At 42.8% G+C, this 22,147-nt stretch overlaps 2 protein-coding genes across 6 annotated transcripts; one reads left to right on the top strand and one right to left on the bottom strand.

Moving 5' to 3' along the window:
- Nucleotides 1–942: 942 nt before the first annotated feature.
- GPS1 (G protein pathway suppressor 1) lies at nt 943–14,000 on the bottom strand. 5 transcript variants are annotated; one of them, XM_040530399.1, is made up of 15 exons: nt 12,835–12,895; nt 12,246–12,292; nt 10,207–10,299; nt 8,548–8,729; nt 7,152–7,316; nt 6,826–6,961; nt 6,585–6,662; nt 6,126–6,186; nt 5,695–5,780; nt 5,139–5,233; nt 3,927–4,032; nt 3,457–3,537; nt 3,190–3,327; nt 2,900–3,034; nt 943–2,163 (listed from the first exon to the last, which is right to left on the bottom strand). In XM_040530399.1, exons 3-15 carry the CDS (start codon nt 10,282–10,284, stop codon nt 2,089–2,091), a joined length of 1,416 nt encoding a protein of 471 aa, XP_040386333.1. In that variant the 5' UTR covers nt 10,285–10,299; nt 12,246–12,292; nt 12,835–12,895; the 3' UTR covers nt 943–2,088. The 5 variants fall into 5 exon arrangements, with proteins under 5 accessions (XP_040386333.1, XP_040386332.1, XP_040386330.1 ...); XM_040530398.1 differs by lacking the exons at nt 12,246–12,292; nt 12,835–12,895 and adding an exon at nt 13,880–14,000; XM_040530396.1 differs by lacking the exon at nt 12,246–12,292 and having other exon boundaries at nt 12,835–12,982.
- Nucleotides 13,333–21,496, top strand: RFNG (RFNG O-fucosylpeptide 3-beta-N-acetylglucosaminyltransferase). The gene is made up of 8 exons (XM_040530404.1): nt 13,333–13,813; nt 14,638–14,686; nt 15,208–15,310; nt 15,676–15,829; nt 16,833–16,921; nt 17,008–17,173; nt 18,516–18,601; nt 18,823–21,496. The coding sequence occupies exons 1-8, from the start codon at nt 13,355–13,357 to the stop codon at nt 18,887–18,889; spliced, it is 1,173 nt and encodes a 390-aa protein (XP_040386338.1). The 5' UTR covers nt 13,333–13,354; the 3' UTR covers nt 18,890–21,496.
- The last annotated feature ends 651 nt before the right edge of the window (nt 21,497–22,147 follow it).

Below are 22,147 nucleotides of genomic sequence, written 5' to 3'. Positions count from 1 at the left end.
AGAAGAGAAAAATGCTCTATCTGTCCAAAAGAAGTTGTAAGCATTTTTGTCTGGAGAAAAGAAACTAATCATCTCTGCTTTAGCTTTGGAACTGCTTTGGACCACAGCAAGAGTCAGAAACTGCTTTTGCAACTTAGTGGGCTTAATGCTGACTGCTAAAGGACACTTCTAGCCACTTCCCAAGAGTGGACAGCTGTTAGCGGCTGAAAGAACGGAGATTCTCAAGACAGCATGCTGAAGAGGCAGAAGACTTCTATTTACGATTGAGGATTCCCTCAGTAGAAAGCCTACAGGATGGAATGAAAGTAGCCTAATAAAATCAGGAGAACACGAGATGCGTGTAAGAAAAGATAGCTGGCTGACATGATGCACTTAATTGGGTTGCAAAACCATCTTTTCCAGAGAAGGGCGTAAGATCTTTTCCTTAAAAATGATATCACTGGTCCCTTTTAGGAATAGATAGATCTAAGTGGCTTCCCTTCAGCATGAGCAGAAGGCATTAAAATGACTTTCCCAGCATTTCTGCAACACTGCACAGCAATCTACTTGAGTAGTCGACCAACCTTTCTCTCAAAACTGGTGATCAGTGATGTTGGACTCAAAGTTCTTAATTAACGAGGTCCATCCTTTTGCTCCTCTAAAAGAGAAGTATTTTTCCATGCCAAAGTTGTTTACCCAAAGACCTCTCATGAGCTACTGCTGCTTCCATTTTCAGCACCTATCAAAAGCATAGAAAGCCAAAGGGAAAGAGCACTGTTACATGCAAACCAGGAATTCCCTTCAAATCCCACTTTCTTCACAGTTCATCCAAACTACAACTCCAAACAGACCAGAAGGCAAAATATAGCAGCCCACAAAACATCAGCAAGCTTGACAAAAAAATCAGTAGCTTGATCATGATATCTAGAAACCAACTTTAATACGGAACTCCAAACACTTAGAAGCTTTTTGATCCTGCTGTTTAATGCACTAGGTGTAACAACATATTTAAAAAAAAGTATTAACAATAACATCTGTAGTCAGTTGCCAGACAAGTCAGGGCTGGATCAAAATTCTTAGCTTGCTTTATGGATTAGATGAATGCAAGGCTGCAGTGACTTCAGAAAATTCAGTGCATGTCTTCTTACATTAACACAAAACATGTACACATCTGGGCTGCCACCTTTAATCCCTTATTAAAAAGAAAAGCAGAATAAACGCAGCTGGAGAGCAGGCACCCAGATTGACTGTTTTCAGCTCTGCTCCAGGACTTGCATGGTATTTTATGGCATTTATCCATGCTGCCAGAAGTAATTGCTGAACACGTTGGGAAACCATCATGCACTATGTCAGTGAGACTAGACAAGCAGTAGCAGCATTTGCTTAAGGAAGAGATTTACTGCTATGAAAACACTGGACCCCAAAGACAGGTCACATGCATGTGGAAACACATCAGGAAAAAGGTCTTGAAAACAGAGACCAAAGGGAAAGAACATGGATCTAGGTAAACGTAACACCCTAAAATAAAGGCCTGTGACTGAATGCATGGAAGTGGTGCCATGTTTTAAGGTGTAGGTAAAATATCATTAAGAGTTTCTCAAAAGAATTGCCTCTCCCATCAGAACTCCAGTTCCATAATTGAAAGCAATGCACTTAGAAATAAACAGAAAGCACAGCATTGCTCAGAATCAAGGTGATACTTTTGGGCCAGTGAAATTCATCTTAGATCACTCCTGTCTATTCAACTTAACACTACTTTTTTGAAGCTTTGAAACAAACAAAGAAAAACTAATAGCAGCTGGAAAAAAAATCAAATCAGCATCTGTACAAATAACGTGCCAACTCTTCATGGTGGATGAAGGAGAATGGAGGGAGAGTCCTAACAAAAGTGAAATGAAAACCCATTGCAGGGATGCTGTTTTTAGAAATTTCTTTTTAAGGAGAATTCAAGTTACTGGAATATTCGTATTATCCACCATCAGCCCTGACCCTCTCAATCCAAGCAAAAAGTGAGGGAGACAGAGACAGTTGTAAAGCTCAGCAGTTTGTGGGTGAGACACTAGACAGAGTCCCAGAGGGACCATTTCTTTTGGTAGTGAATGAAGTTTTTCACATGTTGGTGCTCATTCTGGACTGGCTGTTAGCTGGAGTAAGCTCCCCTTGGCTACCTTCTCTTGGAGGAGACTGCAACAACAACAAAAAAAATCCTAGTTAGTGATGTGTAAATATCCTGCAGAGTGCTTCCAAAGAGACCAAACAAACCACAGGTGAAGCAAAGCAGGATAAAAGCAGGAGAGCATATACCCAGCTCATAAATAATGATGGATTTGAAAAAGCTTTGTGTTTACAATTTTGACAGTTAAAGTTCACAAGAACTGTTCCTATACAAGTCAAACCAGAAGTTTTAAACCACTCTTTGTTTACCAAGTACAAAGTACTGTTGGATGCAGAAGCTGAATCATATCTGACACTTAGTTATCACAGAGATGAATATGCTACAGAATTTAACATATTCTGTGGCAGATGGCCTATCCTCCCTATGGGCATTCTTTTGGATCCTTGAAGGAATACTCCAAACAGTTCATGCATTTCTTATTTGCTCTACTAAAAAAGTTACTTCAAGTTTCTTTGTTTTGGTAAGATAAAAGATCTGTGTCAAGAATTAGTCAGAATGAATTAGCCAGCATCGACTTGAGCATATTAACTTCAAAGGACATTTTGCATTGTACAAGAAATTTGGTGTACTGTCTAGAAACTCTTATTCCTTCTGTATTTTGTATTTGATATGATAAGAATTTGTCCATTCATGATGACAGTAAATCCATTCTTCTCCAGAATCTTCAAATCACCAACTTACACAGTTTCTGCGGGGAAAAAAATCATAACGCTGCCTTTAAGTCCACATTTAATAAGCCCATACCTTGACATGTATCTGGTTGCGCAGGACTGCAGCTCGCAGGATCATAGCTTTGGCACGTCGCTGAAACTCTTTGCCCATTAGTAAAGACTTCTCAAAAGTTGTGCTGCGCTGGTCAACATCTCGAGCATAAAGAATCTGTAACCAGTACAGAAAACTCTAAGCAGGAGCTATGACATGGTTTCACGGAAGCCCCTTCTGCCCAAGGGAACAAAGCTGGGGTACTGTAGAGTCTGGGTTTTAAACCTTAGTACAGCTATTCAGTCCATAATCTGTGGCTCAGACGCACTCACCTTACTGTGAGAGTCTATTCTGGCATTGATCAGTCCCTCCAGGATCAGCTGAGTAAGTTCATCTTCCAGAGCAGCCACCGTGGTATTAAAAGCAGTAGCCATCTTGTGCATATCTGCCGACACATAGGGGCTGAAGTACTGGGAACAAGAAGATATTCACTTGACAAGGGTACTCCCCCATCCTCTGAAACACCATGGGAAAAACAACTACAAAGAGATAGCCTATCTCACTGTCCATCTACCTCTCAGGATTAAAGGAACAATTACCTGAATAAGGGCACGATTTCGAATTTGAGTATAAAGTGTCCTGACATGAGGTGCAAGGTACATATCCAGCAGCAGGTTGTCCTGTGCAAAAAATACATCAGAAGCTGAGAGACAGTCTGGAAAAAGATATTATGTCTATGTTCTTTAAAATATATATGCGTATACTTAAGCCTTAAGAATATTAATATCCACTACTGCAAGACAACACTGTAAAACAAGAATGAATAAAACTCACAATATATTTTATATATATATATACACACACACACATATATATATATAAAATTTCTCCTCTCTCTCTGCTCCTAAACTAGTCCTAATTTTGATCATGTCAAGAGGTAGAAGACACCACAGAAGAAGTGAACATGGAACACTCAGCTACTCTTAATAGTCACCGCTTCTCACAAAAGGCTAGGGGAAGGAAACTCTTAGGAAACTCTTTGTTCCTGCACTGCTCCCCTGTAACTCACCTTCATCTCATCCAGCATCTTCAGGCATGAAGCATATTTAGATTCGTAAAACTTGAAGATGATGTCACGAACCTGTGGCTCCAGCTCCAAAAACAACTTGAAGGAACTACAGATAAACATGGCAGTGATCAGACCTTGAAACCCACCACTTAAACACCCCACAACCTCATCATTCCAAACTGCAGGTTTACAAAAACCCACTATCATCTGGAAATTCCAAGAATTTACTCCCTAACAGGCCAGAGAGCCCATTTTCAGCAGGGCTGGGAGCCTGGAAGACAGAAAGATGCATCATAGCATCACAGCTCTGGTAAAGGGAATTAAAAGACTTTCGGCAAACTAAGTAGTAGAAGTGTTTGTTCACATAAAGCAAGAAAAACATTGGAATAGGTGGGATTAGGTCAGAATCAAGATATATAACCAGAAAACATAGGCAACACCCGTACACCCCTGTGTGTACTGTACTCTGTGCTAGCCAGTTTTGTGATCCTTTTCAAAGCACAGCCTTCACTAGTACAGCATGCCGTACATAACTAAGTGTGGGAGACCTTCAAGATGCACATTGTTTCTCAGTGCTCTCCCAATTCTCCATCCCAAATTTTTGAACACTGACCTCAACCTATGAATCAGACAATAAAAAAAGTCAGGCTAATAACCCTTTTTCCATGTCACATTAAAATTAGCGCTTCCATACCTGTAGCTGTCAGGAATTCAGTATCATGGTTATTTGTGCATCACAAATTGAATGACTATTTTTTCCCAAAGCCTGTAATTCTCTTAACCTTGCATCTGTCACAGTTAGACTACATTTTAAGTTATAATACAATTTAATAACTGTTAGTAATACAATTAACATACACTACAAGTCATAACACAAAGTCAAATTATCTTACAGCTGCCTTCTATAGAGCTCTATCATTCTGACTGAGTATCTGATACGGGTCACTAATAGAAATTGAAAATAGGGTTACACAGATGTTAGATTTAACCTAGGTTGGAAGCTTCTGTTATACTACAAAAACTTCAGCTGTGATTAACCACTGTGTTTTGATAGTGAAATCTCACCTAATGCTAAAGCAAAACCAAGGCTCAGCAATTCTTTCTTTCCTGTATGAGAAAGCTACTACTCCTACCAGAATCCATTCTCAACCAAAGTGTCATTTCCCAAAAGATGTACAGTAGCATACAAACTCCTCACAAGGCATCACTTACCTGCTGGAGATAACATTTCGTTGCAGTTCCTGACGGTCAAAGGTAGCGAGGGCACACAGACCACCATACACAGCCACATTGCTAGGAGATAACAGCTAGCAAAAGAGAGAGAGCACACTCTGAACGGGAACACTGTTGTTGACTAATGAAATGGCAGAAGGCTGGAATTAAGTATTCTACTCCAGGCATTTCCCTCACCGGGTGACAAGATTAGTCTTTGTCAAATGCAGTAGAACAACTCAGCATGCTCTCAGATGTTCACCCAGAGTATGAGGAGTGACTGTCCGCTGCTGAGAGCAAAAGCCAATTACAACAGCCACCCTTTTGACTTAGCTACACAGGTACACAAATCTCACAGAGAACAGGTATGTGATCTAAATAGATCATTTAGAGAACTCAAGAACAGAGATTTATTTTTGTAAAACATGATTCACAGTAACATCAAACCACACAGGAGTGCTGTGAGGATAACTACAGCATCTGAGTTTTACAAACTAATACTTAGAAGAATTATGTCCCCTACAAGCCCTGCATACAGCTCCCTCTTGGTCCTCACCTCTGGGAAATCACAGTGATCAAATGATGCCAACAAGAAGCACTTTGCTGCCTGTTTGTACTTCCGAGCAGCTAATTCAGCCAAGCCTAGGAAACAGAAAAAGCGACTCCTTTATGTTTATGACAGCACACAGATTAGAAGTTGTAAAACCTAGGGAGTAGAACAGGCCCCCACACAGTTGCTAGTGCCTTCACTATTGAAGTGAAGCATGACTCTTGGACAGTAAGGGCATCCTTTAAACTATATTGATGAGAATTCTGTCTCATCAGCTTTATTAAATTTTGCATTTCTGGTGAGAAAATACAAAGTTTGTTAAATCCAAGAGAGGGAAAAAAATAATCAAGCACATTCTACTGTCAAAGAGCCCTATGGATACCTAAGAGGCAGAAAACCAGGTATGCAAAATACAAGAAGCTGAAGGATTCACTCACCTGCTGCACATTTCAGTTTGGTGAGAATTGCTTGTGTCTGGCTGTCTCTCTCTCCTCTTTGCTAAAGGATGAGAAAAAGCAGTAGTGAGCAAACAGTATGAAAATAATTTTGTTTACAACTGTCCTTGGGATATTTCATCCTAATAATTAATTTGCAAATCTCAACAACAAAATAATGTCACCCTATCTGTCTTGGGAATTATGGAAAGAACTGAGGATGGGAAGTCTCTCAGTTTTACCATAAGTCAGATTTCTGACATGCAAATTGTGGAAGATAGGCAACAATGAACCTCAAATGGACTCAGAAAGTGGCTGGACTAGAGGAAGAATAGACTGTAAGATGAAGGGAGTCTTAGAGGAAGCAATTCATAAAGAAGGAAAGGAAGAAATTGTTATACAAATTTTAGAGACAGAAAACAAAAGGAAAATTCATGCATATTAAAAAAAACAGGACCTTACTTCTGCAATTTCCGGCGTAGACTCAGCCTTGCTTACATAGCTCAGAACATGAGACCAATTCTGGAGGTAGACACTAACCTGCAGAGAGCCATGAACAGTGTAGAGAGCCATGAATAAATGGTCTTACTTCAATAAACAATATAAGTGTAGACACAAGAGCTGTAACCAGAGCAAAGTACAGGCAGACTTCAGAGCAGATGTCAGAAAGACACCAAGTACCAATCCCTGCCAGCCTTCCTACCTTGATGACATTGAGACACATGTTGATAACATGTTTAGCGCTGGTGCAGTAATCACGGGCTCGTGAGTAACACTTGAGAGCGTTGCTGAGGTCCCCACAGTCAAGGTAATGATCACCTAAGTCATCATGGCCTCTCCTGGAGCACAGGAATTACAATACTAATGAACTGTGTTCTCATAAAGTGCAGGGAAAAAAAGGGGACAGAGTCAGTTTGTGCCAAACAAGTAACTCAGTACACTGACCTAAGGCACTGAATGCAGTTGACATCCTGTGCCTGGAGGAGCAAAATGCTCTTCCTTGCTCCAACAGAGCCTTCTGCATCTCACCTGATACTCTCCTTGATGGAGTTCCCTTTGTAATTTTTCAAATCTGTGTCGAGTTTCTCCAGTTTAAGAAGAGCTTTTTTGCGTGTAGCTTCAACCCAAGCTGTGTCAAGAGGAGGGGGTTCGATTCCACTATCAGGGACAGCATCAGGTGTATTCTGCAGTTCTCTGAAAGAGTTTGCTCTGGGTTATTATACTGCAAGCTTTTCAAGACAGATGTCTGCTAAGTACCTGGCACTGTTTCCCTAAAAACAATACCACTACATACACCAAAAAAAAAAAAAAAAAAAAAAGAAAACAGGCAGGGTGGGGAGAAAATGATAAGATTTGCAGTGAAAATAGCAACATTAGCATCACAGGTGTTTTACAAATTCTTCTCAAAATTATCCTAATGATCTTTTGCAGGCATTTTATTTATTAACAAGCAATTTATCACTAATTTCAAAGAAACAACCTGTTCTATAAATCAACTGACAGCAAATTAGTAACAGTGCTGCAACAAATTATTAAATTTTAACAAGGTATTTAAATATTCTAAAAAGTCACTGTAGCCAATCAGGCATCCCTATATGGGACACAGTGTGCAGGTGTTGGTGAATTGTCTCCCCAGCTATATCACAATGGCTTGATAGCAAAGCTAGACTGTACAGATACCATTCAACTTCTTTTAAATGAGGTATCTACAATGGAGCACGAGTGAAATACAAGCTATTCCCAGAGAATAACATAATTCCGTCAAGATCAGATCAACTTTTCTACTTGCACAGAATTCTCTTTCCAACATTTTAAAGAGAAAAACCCATTCGTTTTTTCTACCAACAGTCCCTGTTGCATATAAGAAATCTATGAACATACTATCATAAACACATGATAAAGACTCCCTGATCAAAACAGACAAGAAATCAGCAAATATGCATAGCAAGAAAAATAGTACAAAGACAGGAAGTGTGGATGGTTAAGTGAAGTATTAAAAGCTACCCTCCACAGCCAACCTGTTGTTAGAAGAAAAACACGGCAAACATTTAGATAAGGTTTTAATCTATGAACATAAGGGCATCTAGAAGCTTCAACTCCATAAGTTACCTAAGGAAAGTAGGCTCGTTAATATCTGAAGCAGTTGCAAGAACTAAACTCCTCTCAATGTCTACCTGTAGCCCTTTAAAACACTAAGACTTCAGAATGAGATAATTAGTCTTTTGTGTTTAATATTTTTAAAAGGGATTGGACCTTAGGCCTGAACACACACACACACACACACACTGTTTTGCTATCATATTCTATGGGTGAAGACAGCTTGCATAAGGAACATTCTACTATATACATGCAAAGTTCCCCACTGTAGGGCACCTGTCTTAATTCAGTCAAAATGCTCCCCAGGTTTCCTGTAATCTTTTAGTACCTGGTGGCCTCAGACAACTTTCTGTGGATTTCTTCATACACATCAACATTGAAAGTTCTCTGGACAAATGACAGTGCCATCTTGAGAGCTTCCACCCGCAGCTGTGGGCAGTGATCAGCAATAAATTGCAGCCGCTCAATACGCATCAGACCACTGTAACTGGATGCATACTGCTCCAAATCCTGCAAATAGAACAGAGTCTTAGAAAGAAAAGATGGCAACACTAAATCAAGACACTACACTGTGACCTGCACAAGTTTTCCTGCAGTCCTGATCCCTACATGGAGAGCAACATGGCCAAGACAAATAAAAAGGTAAGATTATTCTATTTCTCCTTTCTTCAAACATAAGTAAATTGTAACGTACTGCAGATTTCTGAGGAAATTACTATTTTTTCCTGTAGTGTTGCTATCCATTAAGGGCGCTCAAATAATCCACTCTAAGCATTGCTTGTATCACCTGTTAATAATTTTGCCAGAATTTCATCATTTAAACTGAAGTTTCCTAAACCAGACACCCACTGCAGACATAGTTCTCCCTTGAAAAATAGTTTCCAAATGACAATTTCCTCATTTCTTAAAAGATTACATTTGAGAACTATTAGGATCTCAAACTCTTGAGGAAGGATCTGAAAAACCCCAACTCCCTCAGCCTGTCCTCATAAGAGAGGTGCTCCAGCCCCTTGATCATCTTTGTGGCCCTCCTCTGGACTCCCATGGACTTCCATATCCTTCTTGTGCTGGAGGCCACAGAGCTGAACACAGCTGGGGTCTCATGAATAGAGGGAGAGAATCACCTCCCTCGACCTTCTGTCCACACCTCTTTCAATGCAGCCCTGAATATGGTTGGCTTTCTGGATTGCAAGCGCACTTTGCTGGCTCATGTTGAGCTTCTCATCAACCAACACCCCCAGGGCCTTCTCATCAGGGCTGCTCTCAATCCATTCCCTGCCCAGCCTTTATCTGTGCTTGGGATTGCCCCAGCCCAGAAACAGGACCTTGCACTTGGCCTTGCTGAACTTCATGAGGTTCACACAGCAAATGCTACAAAGTCAAACAAGGTATCAGGCCATATTGCTGAACAAAAGCAATGAAAAAAAAAAAAAAACTACCACACCCATCTCCCACTGTTATAGAGTTGATATGTAGAAATTGGCCAAAAACTCAAACCGTTAATTAAAAATAGAAGAAACTGATTTAAGCAAATGCAGCCTTTCATAACACAACAGCTCTGTGAGCCTTAGGCAGTCTTCAAAGGATCAAGACACAAAGAAATAATACTATCCAAATTACATACTTAAAGCACCTGACCTTAGCTCCTCAAGGAACAAGATTCAAAAAAAAAAAAAAAAAGAATGATGTCTCTGTAAGCGGAGATGTACTAAACTATTTCATAATGGAAATGGTGACAAACAGGCAACACATGGCACACCACAAAACAGCAATTCCTCCTTCATCTCAGAAGATGAAGTAGAGGATAGCAAATGCAAGGAGTTACAAAAGAGGCCAGTGCTATTCTTATGCCACCATGCTTAGAAGAGAATCTATTAACATCTAAATAACAATTTCAGAAGGGATAAAATGAGGAAGTTTTCAGAAACCTGAAAGGAAGAGGCTATGTAGTAGAAATGTAGTCCTTCTGCCCTCAACCAGCACATACCAGAGTGGGGTTTTCCACCACATAATTGATATCAGGTGCATTTTGCTGATCTTCTTGTGGATCTACATCAATCTGCATGGGCTCCACTGCACCCTAGAATAGCAAAATGTGGTAAACGTAGCTTATTACATTTGAGCAGGAAACAACTATGTGACTCAACCTATTAAGGACTTGCTAAAATACACACCAAATTTTAAAAGTGAAAACACACCTCTCAGCTTTTAGCCAGGTTTAGGATTTTTCTCTAGCAATATCATTGCTCCGCATGAAGCTTTGCCTAAACAAGCTGCAGTAATACTCACCATTCGCACAGACCATTTTACTTGGTTTGGTGGATTATCAAACAAGAAAATAAAAAAGTCAATAAATCTGATTCGACAAAGCATCTCGGGCACGGATGCTAAATTCCAAATGACATTCCATTTCTCTTCCTTGAGGAAGAGTAGGCATTAATACTCAGCTCATGAAACTCCCAAACAGTCAAAAAGTACCCATAAAACTCATCAGACCCTTTCAACGTTGGCTTAATGCTTAAAAGCAAAATTGTGAAGAAAAAAGAAAAAAAAGACAACTTAAACTTATTCTGAAGTATTGAGAAATGTACAGAACAGAATGCAGGAGGGCATTTACACATTTTCTAAAAGACGCTTGGGAAAAAATGTATCTGCTCTGTGAAAATCTATGATCAATCCTACTAACATATACTACTACTACTACCACCACCATATACTAACATATAACAACCCTATGAACAATCCTACTACAGTTACCATTGTCTAACTGGTTAGGTTTATCTTTTTTTGCACAAACAACAGAACTTTATTCTCCCGCTGTATTTTGCGCTGCTTTGAACCATGTGAGGAATAGCAGTACATAATCTCAGTACAAATACATTACTACAACACCCATGCATGTTCCCATTTAAGACCAATTTACTGTGCATTCCTACAAACAAATGAAATGTGCATGCTATCTCATAACACCTTTCTTCCTCCAAGTCAAAAGAATGTTGAGCATTCCCTCTAGGTATTATTGATTTAAACTTGGGAAAACCAAGCCAAACTTCTTCTTATAAAATGCTGAGTATGTACTGATTTTACCATAAGCAACATCTGATTTGGCAAAAATTGCATGGGTGGATCTTTGGAGAAGAAAAAAATAGCCAGCAACCTCACCCCACTACCAACACCAAATTATTTCTACGTTTTTATTAGTTTTGCTTCTCGTTAAGGAATTAAAAATATAGGATTGATTTGCGTGCATACACGCACACGTGCAAGAATAGGGCAGCTCCAGATTTTCTAACTCAAAAAAATGATGTATCTGGCATTTACCCAGAGTTTACTTTTTCGTAGACTGATACATACCAAACGTGCACACATCTCAATGCTTTTGCTCTCCCAAAATCTGAAGCACGTGCAAACAAAGTAAATAAAAGTTTGTTTCCTAGTTTGTGATTCTCTCAAGGAAGGAAGGAGAGGGAGAGTGCAAAGGAAAGTCTGATTGCTCAGATCAGCACTCAGGAAAACAGTGCATAAAGCCATTTAAATTGCTGTGTATTGAGACCACTACTTTTTCCATTTACATCCACCTTATTTCGTTTCTTATACCGCAAACGCTAACAATCAGTTTGCCTTTTTTTTTTTTTAAAGTATTTATCTACCATAGTAAAAACCTAATCTGTACTCCATAAGAATCCCTATTACAGAAACTAACAATAATTTCAACCAATGAAACAAAATGATTTGTGTCCTGCTATGTTGGTAGGCAGCACTCCTCTACGTTTGTCCTAAAGTCCCAGACAAGGAAAAACACAAGTGAGCTGGAAGTCCCACTTGGATACGCAAACTCAGACACTTTCAATCTAACTCATTTTGGGAGGAAGGGACAAGGTTTCTTTAAGAGCTCCTCACAATTCACCCTCTCCCCCCCCAAAAAAAACCAAACACCTAACTCCCCAAGAATTTCTGGGCCCACAAGAGTGCCCTACTGGAAGGTACCTCATAAGGCCTCATACAAAATGATGGTCTGGCACTCACGTTGAAGTCTCCTGCTGTACTCGGGGGGGTGCATCACAGATCTGTCACTGATGAAAAAGCAGAGCTGTGTGCTGAACCTCACCCTGTCCCACCTTCCCACACCCCCTCGCTCTGACAGAGAGCCTGCTGGCTGCTGAGCAGATGAAGGTCAGTCCTGCGAACAGATCGCTTGTGCGGCCACGGAAGGTCCACGTTAGCCCTGCAGCGAGTCCCTTCAGGGCTCCTGCGGCTAAAGCCCTGCACTGCAGGCCCTCCGTTCCTCTCCGCCGGCGCTTTACGACGCGTCCCTCCACCACCCGAGTCCCTGCCTATAGCGCACGCGACGCGAGAAACAACCGAGGGGGCGGCGGGGCACGCAGGGCCCGGCCGGGCGCAATTCCTCGTAAACGGCAGTGGGAGCAGCGCAGCCGGCCCCCGGCGGCAGGGACGAGCGAGCCCAGGGACGGCCAAGAGCGGCCCCCACCTCCAGCGACGGAGCCGCGGGCACGGGGCCGCCGGGCCGGAGAAGGCCGCGGCCGGGCCGGGCCGGGCCGCCGGGCTCCGCGCGGGAGCGCCGCCAGCAGCGGCCGCGGCAGCACCGGCCCCGTACCTGCAGGTTAAAGACCTGGACGGGCAGCGGCATCCTCCCCTCGCGGCCGCCGCTTCCGGCTGACCTCCCCGCCTCTCCCTCCGGCTCGGCTTCCACTTCCGGGTCGCGCGGCGCCGCCAGACCGCATCCGACAGGTGAAGCCCTTAAAGGGGCCGCGGCCCGCCTCGTCCCCCCCACCGGCGCACGGGGCGGCGGCGCGGACGGGCGGGGTCGCGCGGGAGCCGTCGCCGCGCTCGCCCGACTCCTCTAACCGGCCCCGGCCCGGGGCGGCGGCTCCCGCGGGCGGCGCGGCCCGGGGGGCTCCCGCCGCTCCCCCCCGGGGGGCTCCCGCCGCCTCGCGGGGCGCGGCGGGGGCCGGCGAGCGGTGGCCGGGGCCGGCCGCGGCCGCCTGGGGGAGGCGGCGGCGGCGGCCGGGCGCGGGGCTCCCGAGGGGGCCGGGGGCCGCTCGCCCGGGGCCGCCGCCCGGCCGCGGGGCCATGAGGCCGCCGCGCAGCGCGGCGGGGGCCGGCGGGGCCGCAGCATGAGCAGCTCCTGCCTGGGGCTCCGCAGGGCCTGCGTCCTGCTCTCCGTCACCGCCGCCGCCGTCCTCCTCCTGCTGCTGCCCCGGGGACAGCCCCCCGCGGCGCCCCGCCGCCGCCCGCCGCCCGCCGCCGCCGCTCCCAGCGGGCCCCCGCCGAAGCGGGCGGGCTCCGGCGCGGCGCAGCCCGCGGGCAGCGACGTGCCCGGCGCTCGGGCGGGCTCGCGCGGGGAGCGGGGCGGCGGCGGCGGCGGCCCGGGGGCCGGGGCGGGCGGCCGGGGCGGGGGCCTCGGCGGCACCGCGCAGCCCGCGCGGCAGGGCCGCCTCGGGCCTTCCAGTGGCTCGGCCAGGGAGAGCCTGGAGCTGAAGGACATCTTCATCGCGGTGAAGACGACGAGGAAGTATCACAAAACGCGCCTGGACTTGCTTTTCCAAACTTGGATCTCCCAGGCGAGAGGACAGGTGAGGGCTGGCGCCGTGGGGGCCCTGCGGCCGAGGTTTCTCCGGGTGGCAGCTGCGCTTTCTCACCTCGCTGGGGTTACGCACATCTTTCCTCGTGGGACGGAGGAAAACGATCTCGTCTAAGTAGTTCTCCTGAGTGTATCGCTGAAAGAGTTTGTTGTTGATTAAGCCGCTTTCGTACTATCTGGGGCCACTGGTCCAAGCAGAAACAATTTGCTGATTTTTTATTTCTTTATTAGGACTGAGTAAAACGCTAAATGGTAGTGAAAGATCTCTAGTGCTGATACATCTAAGCTACTTTTTTGGACACGCTGGTTCGATGATTGAAATTTTTATATAGAGCAACGTAGAATTTATTCCTTTGTTTAGGAATTTCCTTATATTCAAGCGTTTTAATGCAGCTTTGTCCAGCACTTGGGACAAGACAGTGCTACCATCTGACACTCCACCCTGACTTTCATTCTTTTCTTTTTAGCTTGAGTAACAGCTGTGGATGACTCCTAGCTATAGAGGAGGTGAAGGGAAATATTCCCAAAAGGGATAGCTATTGTTATTTAGAAATTCCTTATCTGTACACTGGGATAAGGAAACCAAAATCTTGGATGCTTTACTGAAATGGTTTCTTCCGGTTTGCAATGCAGAATCCTATCCAATAAGGGAAGAGCTGAAGTTGCTGGGGTTTCCCCTGCCGTGGCTACCGTGTAATAAATTAACAAAATAAAATACTCAGGATTCTGACTGGGAACTGACCAAAGTAGAAATTAGGCATTGAAATCCTTAATTATGGATATACCTTTCTCCCCACCCGCTTGTGTTTCCCGCAGACATTTATATTCACAGACTGGGAGGATCAGGAGCTACGCCTGAAAGCAGGTAAGCTATGCCTCATAGAATTGTGCTGTCATTTATAACGGTTTTATATTGGTCATACTTTCCCCAGAAGTCCTTATGCTATGTAAGCAATTAGAGAAGTTAAGATAGAGAAAATGGAGGCAATTTCTCCTTCCACAGGAGAAAATGCTGTTCCTACTGGACAAGCTGCCTGGAGCTTCCTGAATACTGGGTTCACCTTTGCACCCAATTACTTCCTGTTAGTAAGCTTCAGTCTATGTGGTCCAAAGTTATACTAGGCATTTCCTTTGCTTACAGTCTCATGGCACTGATTATATACTGTGCAATCTAAACATATTTTTACGTACTTGGCAACTTTCAAGCCATATGCACAAATGGTGAGCACTGCCTGTCCAAAATTTTACTACCCATGCATGTACCATATGCACTTTAGATACGCTGTACTAGTGCCAAATGTGCACTTTGTGTTTTTTTTTTTAGACTATTCGTGCTTCTGATGGGGCTGATCTTTTTTTCTTTTCTTTTTTTTTTTTCCTCCCTAGGGGATCATATGATCAACACCAACTGTTCAGCTGTCCACACGCGGCAAGCTCTCTGTTGCAAGATGTCTGTGGAATATGATAAATTCCTAGAATCTGGGCAAAAGTGGGTGTTGTTCTAGTTGACTTTGTTTCTTTTACTTCTGTGCTCACAGGAAGCTTGGGTATCTTTCTCTGCTCCTGTGACAAAGGCAACATTAGATAAAACATAGTGATGATGGTAGGGAAAGTGGTGCAGCAGGAAGCAGTGTTTATAAAAAAGTATCATCTGAAACCTAGCAGGGGTTATTCATTTCAGTCTCTTTCCAGATACAGGATCTATGGGTGCTTTCACCTTCCAAATTGTGTTATTCAGGATAACAGGATATACTTTCTGCTCCAAGTCTGAAAGATCAGGATGCAGCTTTAAACCTATAACTTGTTTCTTTGTCACTGCTGTGCAGTAATTTTATTATTTCATTTTATTTGAAGATGGTTTTGCCATGTGGACGATGACAACTATGTGAACCCACGGACTCTCCTGCGTCTCTTATCTGCCTTCTCACACAGCCAGGATGTCTATGTGGGGCGACCAAGTCTGGACCATCCCATTGAAGCAGCCGACCATGTCCAAAGTGATGGATCAGTAAGTAAAGTTTGCAATTAGGCTGAGAGTCATCCTAACCTATGCTTTTAAACCCATGAGAGTTCATAGGATCCCCCATAAGAACAAGTGATTTAATCTGCAAGCAATGGTCATTGTTAGAGACAGGGTGCTGGGTTAAATGGACCTTTGATCTGATCTTACACGTACATGCCTATGTACAATAGAGTTGTCTCCTGGGTGGATGTCTGCTTCTCTTCCTTTGCTCACATATTTGGTGATCTCCCTCACACTGAGGTGAGTAGGGCCTCCCCACCTTAACTCTTTCTTTTGCTTTAATGGTTTGGGGGGGGCTGTTACTTGTTTGGGGGCTTGTTTTTATGTTTTGTTGTTGTTGTTGTTGTTTGAGAGCAGTATCATATTGTCACCATCTTGAACCAAACTCAGATGGATGACGGGCTCTCTCGGTATTTAAGGCATTTCCAATGCTGACTGGTTACTGTGTTTCCAGGAAGTAGAAGCAAAGGTGTCTCAGTTGCAATATACATATGTTAAAGGACAAGTTCTCACCGGGTCCTCTATGCTAACAGGCCTGAATGTAAATAATCCACTGTCCACAAAGTCAGTTATAAAGCAGCTTGTTAGGGAAAACTGCACAACAAAATAGTCTCCCTGGAACCAAGCATCCAATGAACTATCTTTGATTTCCTCAGGAAGACTGAGTTGGCTGTGACCCTTGGCTAGAATTAGCAGGAGACAACTGGAATTGTGTAGCAGTGGGACTGTAGTTTTTCACTTCACATGTGCTCCCTCAGATGTGTGAACTTGATGGTTCACCTGGTGTCAGCTCCAAGGTGAAGTTCACTTTGAGAGAAAGTTAACCAGGCTTGTAGAAGCCTGAAGAAATAGGATTACTCTGTAGTCTTGTTCTGACTCAGTTGAAGTATGTGATATCCAATAGAGCCTCAAATTCCCCTGCCTGCCCGGCCAAAGGGAGAAAAGCTGATTATCAGTAACTAGCATGTTTTTTTTGTTGCTTCTTCAGAAGACAAGCGTGAAATTCTGGTTTGCCACAGGTGGAGCAGGGTTCTGTATCAGCAGAGGTCTTGCTCTGAAGATGAGTCCCTGGGCCAGGTAAACGCTGCTCCTAGCTGAGTTCTACCAATATGTGTTTGGTAGGCTTTAAAGTGCATTTGATCTTGTTTCCTGTACTCTTACAGCCTGGGTAACTTCATCAGTACCGCAGAAAGAGTGCGTCTTCCTGATGATTGCACGATTGGCTACATCATTGAAGGGCTGCTGGAGGTAAAGTTGCTGCACAGCCCGTTGTTCCATTCCCATCTGGAAAATCTGCAGAGACTGCGAGGCGAGTCTGTGCTGCAACAGGTAGGGCTAAGCATGTCCTTTTCTAATAATTACACCTCAGTCTGATCAGAAAGAAGGCTGAATAGATTTAGTACTTTCCAGTGAAGGAGGATGTCTACGGAGAGTAGCTCAGAGCTGTGTCCTGTCCATCTCCTTCATTTAACTAAAAAGTATGCTTCCCCCCTAGCCAGTTGGGTCATACCGCTGTCCCCTCTTTCAGGGGCACATTCTTAGTCTCTGAATTTCCATGAGTTGCAATAGCAGCAGGTGTAGAATAAAGCAACATTTAACGTGGGAAAGTATCTGTCTAACACAGTCTGTCTTAATTCATGCTGTTTAACAATATTAGCATCAGAGCTATAGCAAGTACCTCTTTGATAACTAAGACATAATTGTTTGATCATTTTTAAGAATAATTTGTCTGAATCTCAAGAAACCTAATCAGTGCTTAGAATAAATCAAACAGTTTTCTTTGTTTTGTTTTGGTTTTGTTTGTTGTTTTGGTTTGTTTGTTTTAAATTTCTGGGATACTTTTTTACTAACTAGCAGCAGATGGAGCTATAAGGCTATCAAGAATCTTTTTCTGCCTCTTACTGATAGCCACCATGAACAAAGAAAAGTGTGGTTTTGCCCCTGCAAAATGCTTGCTTATGTTTTCCTGGTAGAGTTGTTATGCAGTGGAAATGTACATTTGGGATGTGATGTAATCCCTTGTGTCAGGGAATTTAACTGTAGTCTGAATCTGGGCTTTCGGTGGTGATCATTGTTTCCCTGAGACTGATAGCTAACCCAAAATCCAGATCTGCAATTTGACAGAAGTTTGAAGTCTTCTTGTACCTTGCACATGCAGATTTCTTAATACAGTGCTTGTATGGAAGAGTAGCACTGAACTGGAATTCTAGAGATCTAAATTTTGTCGCCAGGTTTGTCATGTAGCAGTCCTTTGCGCTCTGTTTAACATCCAAATGTTTCTATTTTCCTTCTGTGCTAAGGCTTCTACTTTAGACTTCAGACAATGTCTGGTAAGGATGAACATGTTGTTTAGCAAAGGTAGAGACATTAGCAGGATTGGTGCCCTTACAAAGCTTACTGTTGCCTTGAAGGACAAGATGAGTTACAACTAAACTTTCAGCTCCTTTGTTTATGCTTCCAGCTTGCCTTTAGGTGAGCAACGGTCCGCTCAATAGCTACCATCCATTGCCAATATTGCTTATGTCAAAATTGATAATCATTTTTCAAATGTAATCCACTCAAATCAGACAGGATCTTTGGAGTCTTTCTTCATACCTCATTAATAATCCTACCTCTACTCTGCTTTTCGGCATTAGTGTTACAATTTCTGAATGTTTATTTGCTTTTCCAGGTAACCCTAAGTTATGGAGACCCTGAGAACAAACACAATGTTGTGAGTGTGGGAGGAGTGTTTGGGCTTCAGCAAGATCCAACCCGGTAAGCGTCCACTTCCAAAACCAGATCTCCCTGCCCTGTTCATGTTTATCATCTGTAAGATGATTAACCCCACTTATTGGGGTTATTTTTTCATACCATTCTCTTGTCGCTGTCAAAGGTGGGTAGGAATGCTTTTTCTGCTCTATTAGTCTGCTACACATTCAATGCTAAGATGTTCCTGGTCTGGAGAATTCCAATCTAATTTTTTTTTTCCTTCATAGATTTAAATCTGTCCATTGTCTTCTGTATCCTGACACTATCTGGTGCCCTACTAAGAAGATGTTCTAATTTTGACCAGTTGTTGACACCTGTATCCTACCTACTTTGCATAAAACAGGAGTTTGGACTTTTGTCTCCCAGGAAAAAAAAATACCTACAAAGGAGGTAGACAGACTCTATTTACAAAAGCAAGACTTTGATTGTATAATTATGGCAAGAAGGTGTTCAGCTGCAGCCTGGGACGTTCCAGAGAAGAAAATTTTCCGTTCGTTGTTCTTTGGTCCAGTGGCTCTTCATACAATGGTTACGGTCATATACGTGTACAAGTCACTTTATGCTTTCATCTGATGTCATGTGAGCCCTGCCTAACACATGAATCTGTGCTCAGACACATCCTAGGCAAATGCAATACTTAAAATGCTAGAATTCTTACTACTGTTACCAGCTTTGAGTGGCTCTCTTGAAGCTGAAGTGCTACAGCAGACTGCAGTCCCCATGGTGACAAGAGGGGAGAAAGTTTTTGCTTGTCTTTCTTGGGAACAGAATTATTTAAGAACTTCTACGGCCTGCCAATATTACACTTCCTCTGCCTCTGGGCTGGAACAGGCTCTGCTTGTAACCACCAGAAATCCTGGAATTGCTAGGCTAGACAAGGGTGAAAGCCTTTGTCATGGGAAAACCCTGTGTAAGGAAAACCCCGTGTAAGCTTACTCAGGACTGCATAAGAGTTGCTTACAGTGCACATTCTTCCCAACAGTCCATGTGTACCTCCCATGGAGGTGATTGTCAGACTTGGTTCTCTTACCACTGAATGGCAGTGGTTGTTGATTATGATGGTGGTTTGCTAGGTCTAAGACTATTCCCTTCATATTTGATACTGAAGAAATATTTTTCAGGCTAGATAGTAATCGTTTCTCCTGCATTGCCCACAGCAGGTTATATGAGCTAGAGCATGCTCATTGGCTGATGAAACACCCTGTTTTTGAAGCTGTGCTGTATCCTTTGCTGTCTGTGAGAGAGGAGGAATGCTAGATAGCTGTAATGCCCTGAGGAAGTTTTTGATGATATCATTTGAGGACCTTTAATTGTGTGTCTGTGTTTACCCCACTTAAGCTTTACTTAAAGGTAACCTTTACTTAAAGGTTATCTTTTGAGGCTTAAATAAATGCTTGTTTTTACTCTACATATTAATGTTTCAATAAATAGATCATGCAATTGGTAAAAGGAAACTGCACACTTGCACAAAAGCAGAAGTTCAGTGCTGTAGCAGTATCACCTGCTGTTTTTTAAATAGAGTAAGCTTAGTTTTGAAAGTGGAAGAAATGAGATTCTGTATATTTAGTTTTCTGTTAGTCCAAACTTTGACTGTGCAATCTATATCTGATATGAGGAACAGCATTAATTAAAAAATTACTTTACAAAACCACTGTGTACTCAAACTCTTCAGAAAATACTTGCTGGTTTAGTGCTAAGTCTGAGGCTGAATTAAGGGGAGAAAAATAGAAAGACATTGTATAACCTAGAACCATGATTTATGGCTAGAAGTGAACCTACCAGGTTGCAGATTTTTAAACAGCTGTGCCAAGCTGTACTGTGTATTTCCGCTAGTTACTTTACTTCCTGTTGTTTGAAAAGTGGTATAATGTGGGCAAATACCTGCAGTGTTTTCAAGTATGAAACTTAGTGGAGGTATCAGCCTCCCAGAATATACTTTTCTTTGCACTCTATTTTTAAAAGAAACCTTTCAGTAACTGGATACAGTGTCCTCTCTGCATCATTTTACTTAGTTTCACTGAGGAGCTGACTGCTCCTGCAGCTTGTTCTTAAATTTCTCCTTTCCTTTACCCTTACCAAGGCAGTGCTTTGACCATGGCATGGGCATGGGAATAAGAGTGCTGTAGGAAGGAGATCAAAGTCCAGCTAGCATAGCAGCTGTTTTACAGCAGGAACTCCTGTAACACTGACAGCCAGTTACAGACAGTGGAGGAGGACTTGTGGAACAGTAGGTTGTGGGATGTTCTGCCTCTCTATTAGGTCTTCTGCTAACCAGAACTCAGGCATCCTATGGTTTAATAGTTTTGTTATTAATAGCTCTGGAGATTACTGATATCCATATAAACACCTTTCCTTTATTTTCCTTTTATTTTTTTAAACATTTGTTAGGTTCTTGTTTTCAGCCTCCTGTAGCTGAAAGTTATGAAGCTTCATGAGCACTTGATGAGATTTCATCCTCAGCATTTTCATCCTCAGTGATTTTTGAACTCTTCTGTTGGAGTTTTTCTTCCTCTTCTACTGGGAGCAGCCTCTTGTCAGATACCACAGACAGCATGGACTGGGTAGTGATTAAGTGGCAAACTGCAGTTCAAAAATGGCAATACTTCATACTGGTGGCAGCAAAACTGAGTGGTAGAAGTTCCACGCTGTAGTCACTGCTCATCCAAAATTGAGTATGCTGCCTCTATCATGTCTAATGCTGGTAGGGTGTTTATTAAGCTGAAAAAGACCACGTTCTTCTGTATGGCAATACAGAACAGTTTGTGCTCAAGCTTGTTTTAAGGTTTTTCTTCTTGACAATACATTAGGCTCTATAGTTGTATCAAGGATGCAGCTTTTTAATCAAACTACTGTCTTATGATAAAATGATCCTATGAAATTAAATATTTAAGTATGTCAAAAGCTGTGCTTTGTGATGTTTCTTGACACAGTGTCTACACCAAAAATGGGCCATAAACCCTGTAATACAGAAAAACTTGTCTCTTGTCAACCTGTTGATATCAAATGGCCAAAAAGCATATGGGAATTAGATGACTTTGGTGTGCAGAAGAAGAAATAGGGATGAGGAGAATTCTTGCAAATAATTATGAAAGTGGAGTAAAGTAAAAGTATTGAAATGAGGACTAAGTGTTGTAAATCTGTACTGGCACCTTCCCATCCTGTTTCTGCATTTATTAAATATGCCACAGCAGTTCTTAAGAGTACTCCGAATGCAATGGATAAACTGGGTATTACAAGCAGACTTCTGCTTCTATCAACAAAACATGTTAATTGGATGTATAATTGCCGGTGCTGCTCTTCTGTTACGCAATGTCAACCCTGCAAATCAGGAGACATGCTTGCTACCACTGGAAGTAAACTGGTTGTAGTAACTTACGGATGACCTCTTAAGTAGCTTTAGACCATATTTCCATTGTACCTTGCAGTAAATGGATATTGCCATATAGGTGCTGCATGAGAAATCCTATATGCCTCAACCAAGTGGGTCCTATATAATTATAGCTGGTTTTCTAGGCACTGGCTATTAGACTAGGGCTGCCTACAACCTTTATC

Source organism: Cygnus olor, chromosome 18 (genome assembly GCF_009769625.2).
Source record: "Cygnus olor isolate bCygOlo1 chromosome 18, bCygOlo1.pri.v2, whole genome shotgun sequence".
Taxonomy (NCBI): domain Eukaryota; kingdom Metazoa; phylum Chordata; class Aves; order Anseriformes; family Anatidae; genus Cygnus; species Cygnus olor.
The sequence above is the reverse complement of the archived record's forward strand: the minus strand, read 5'-3'. Positions and strand labels throughout refer to the sequence as shown.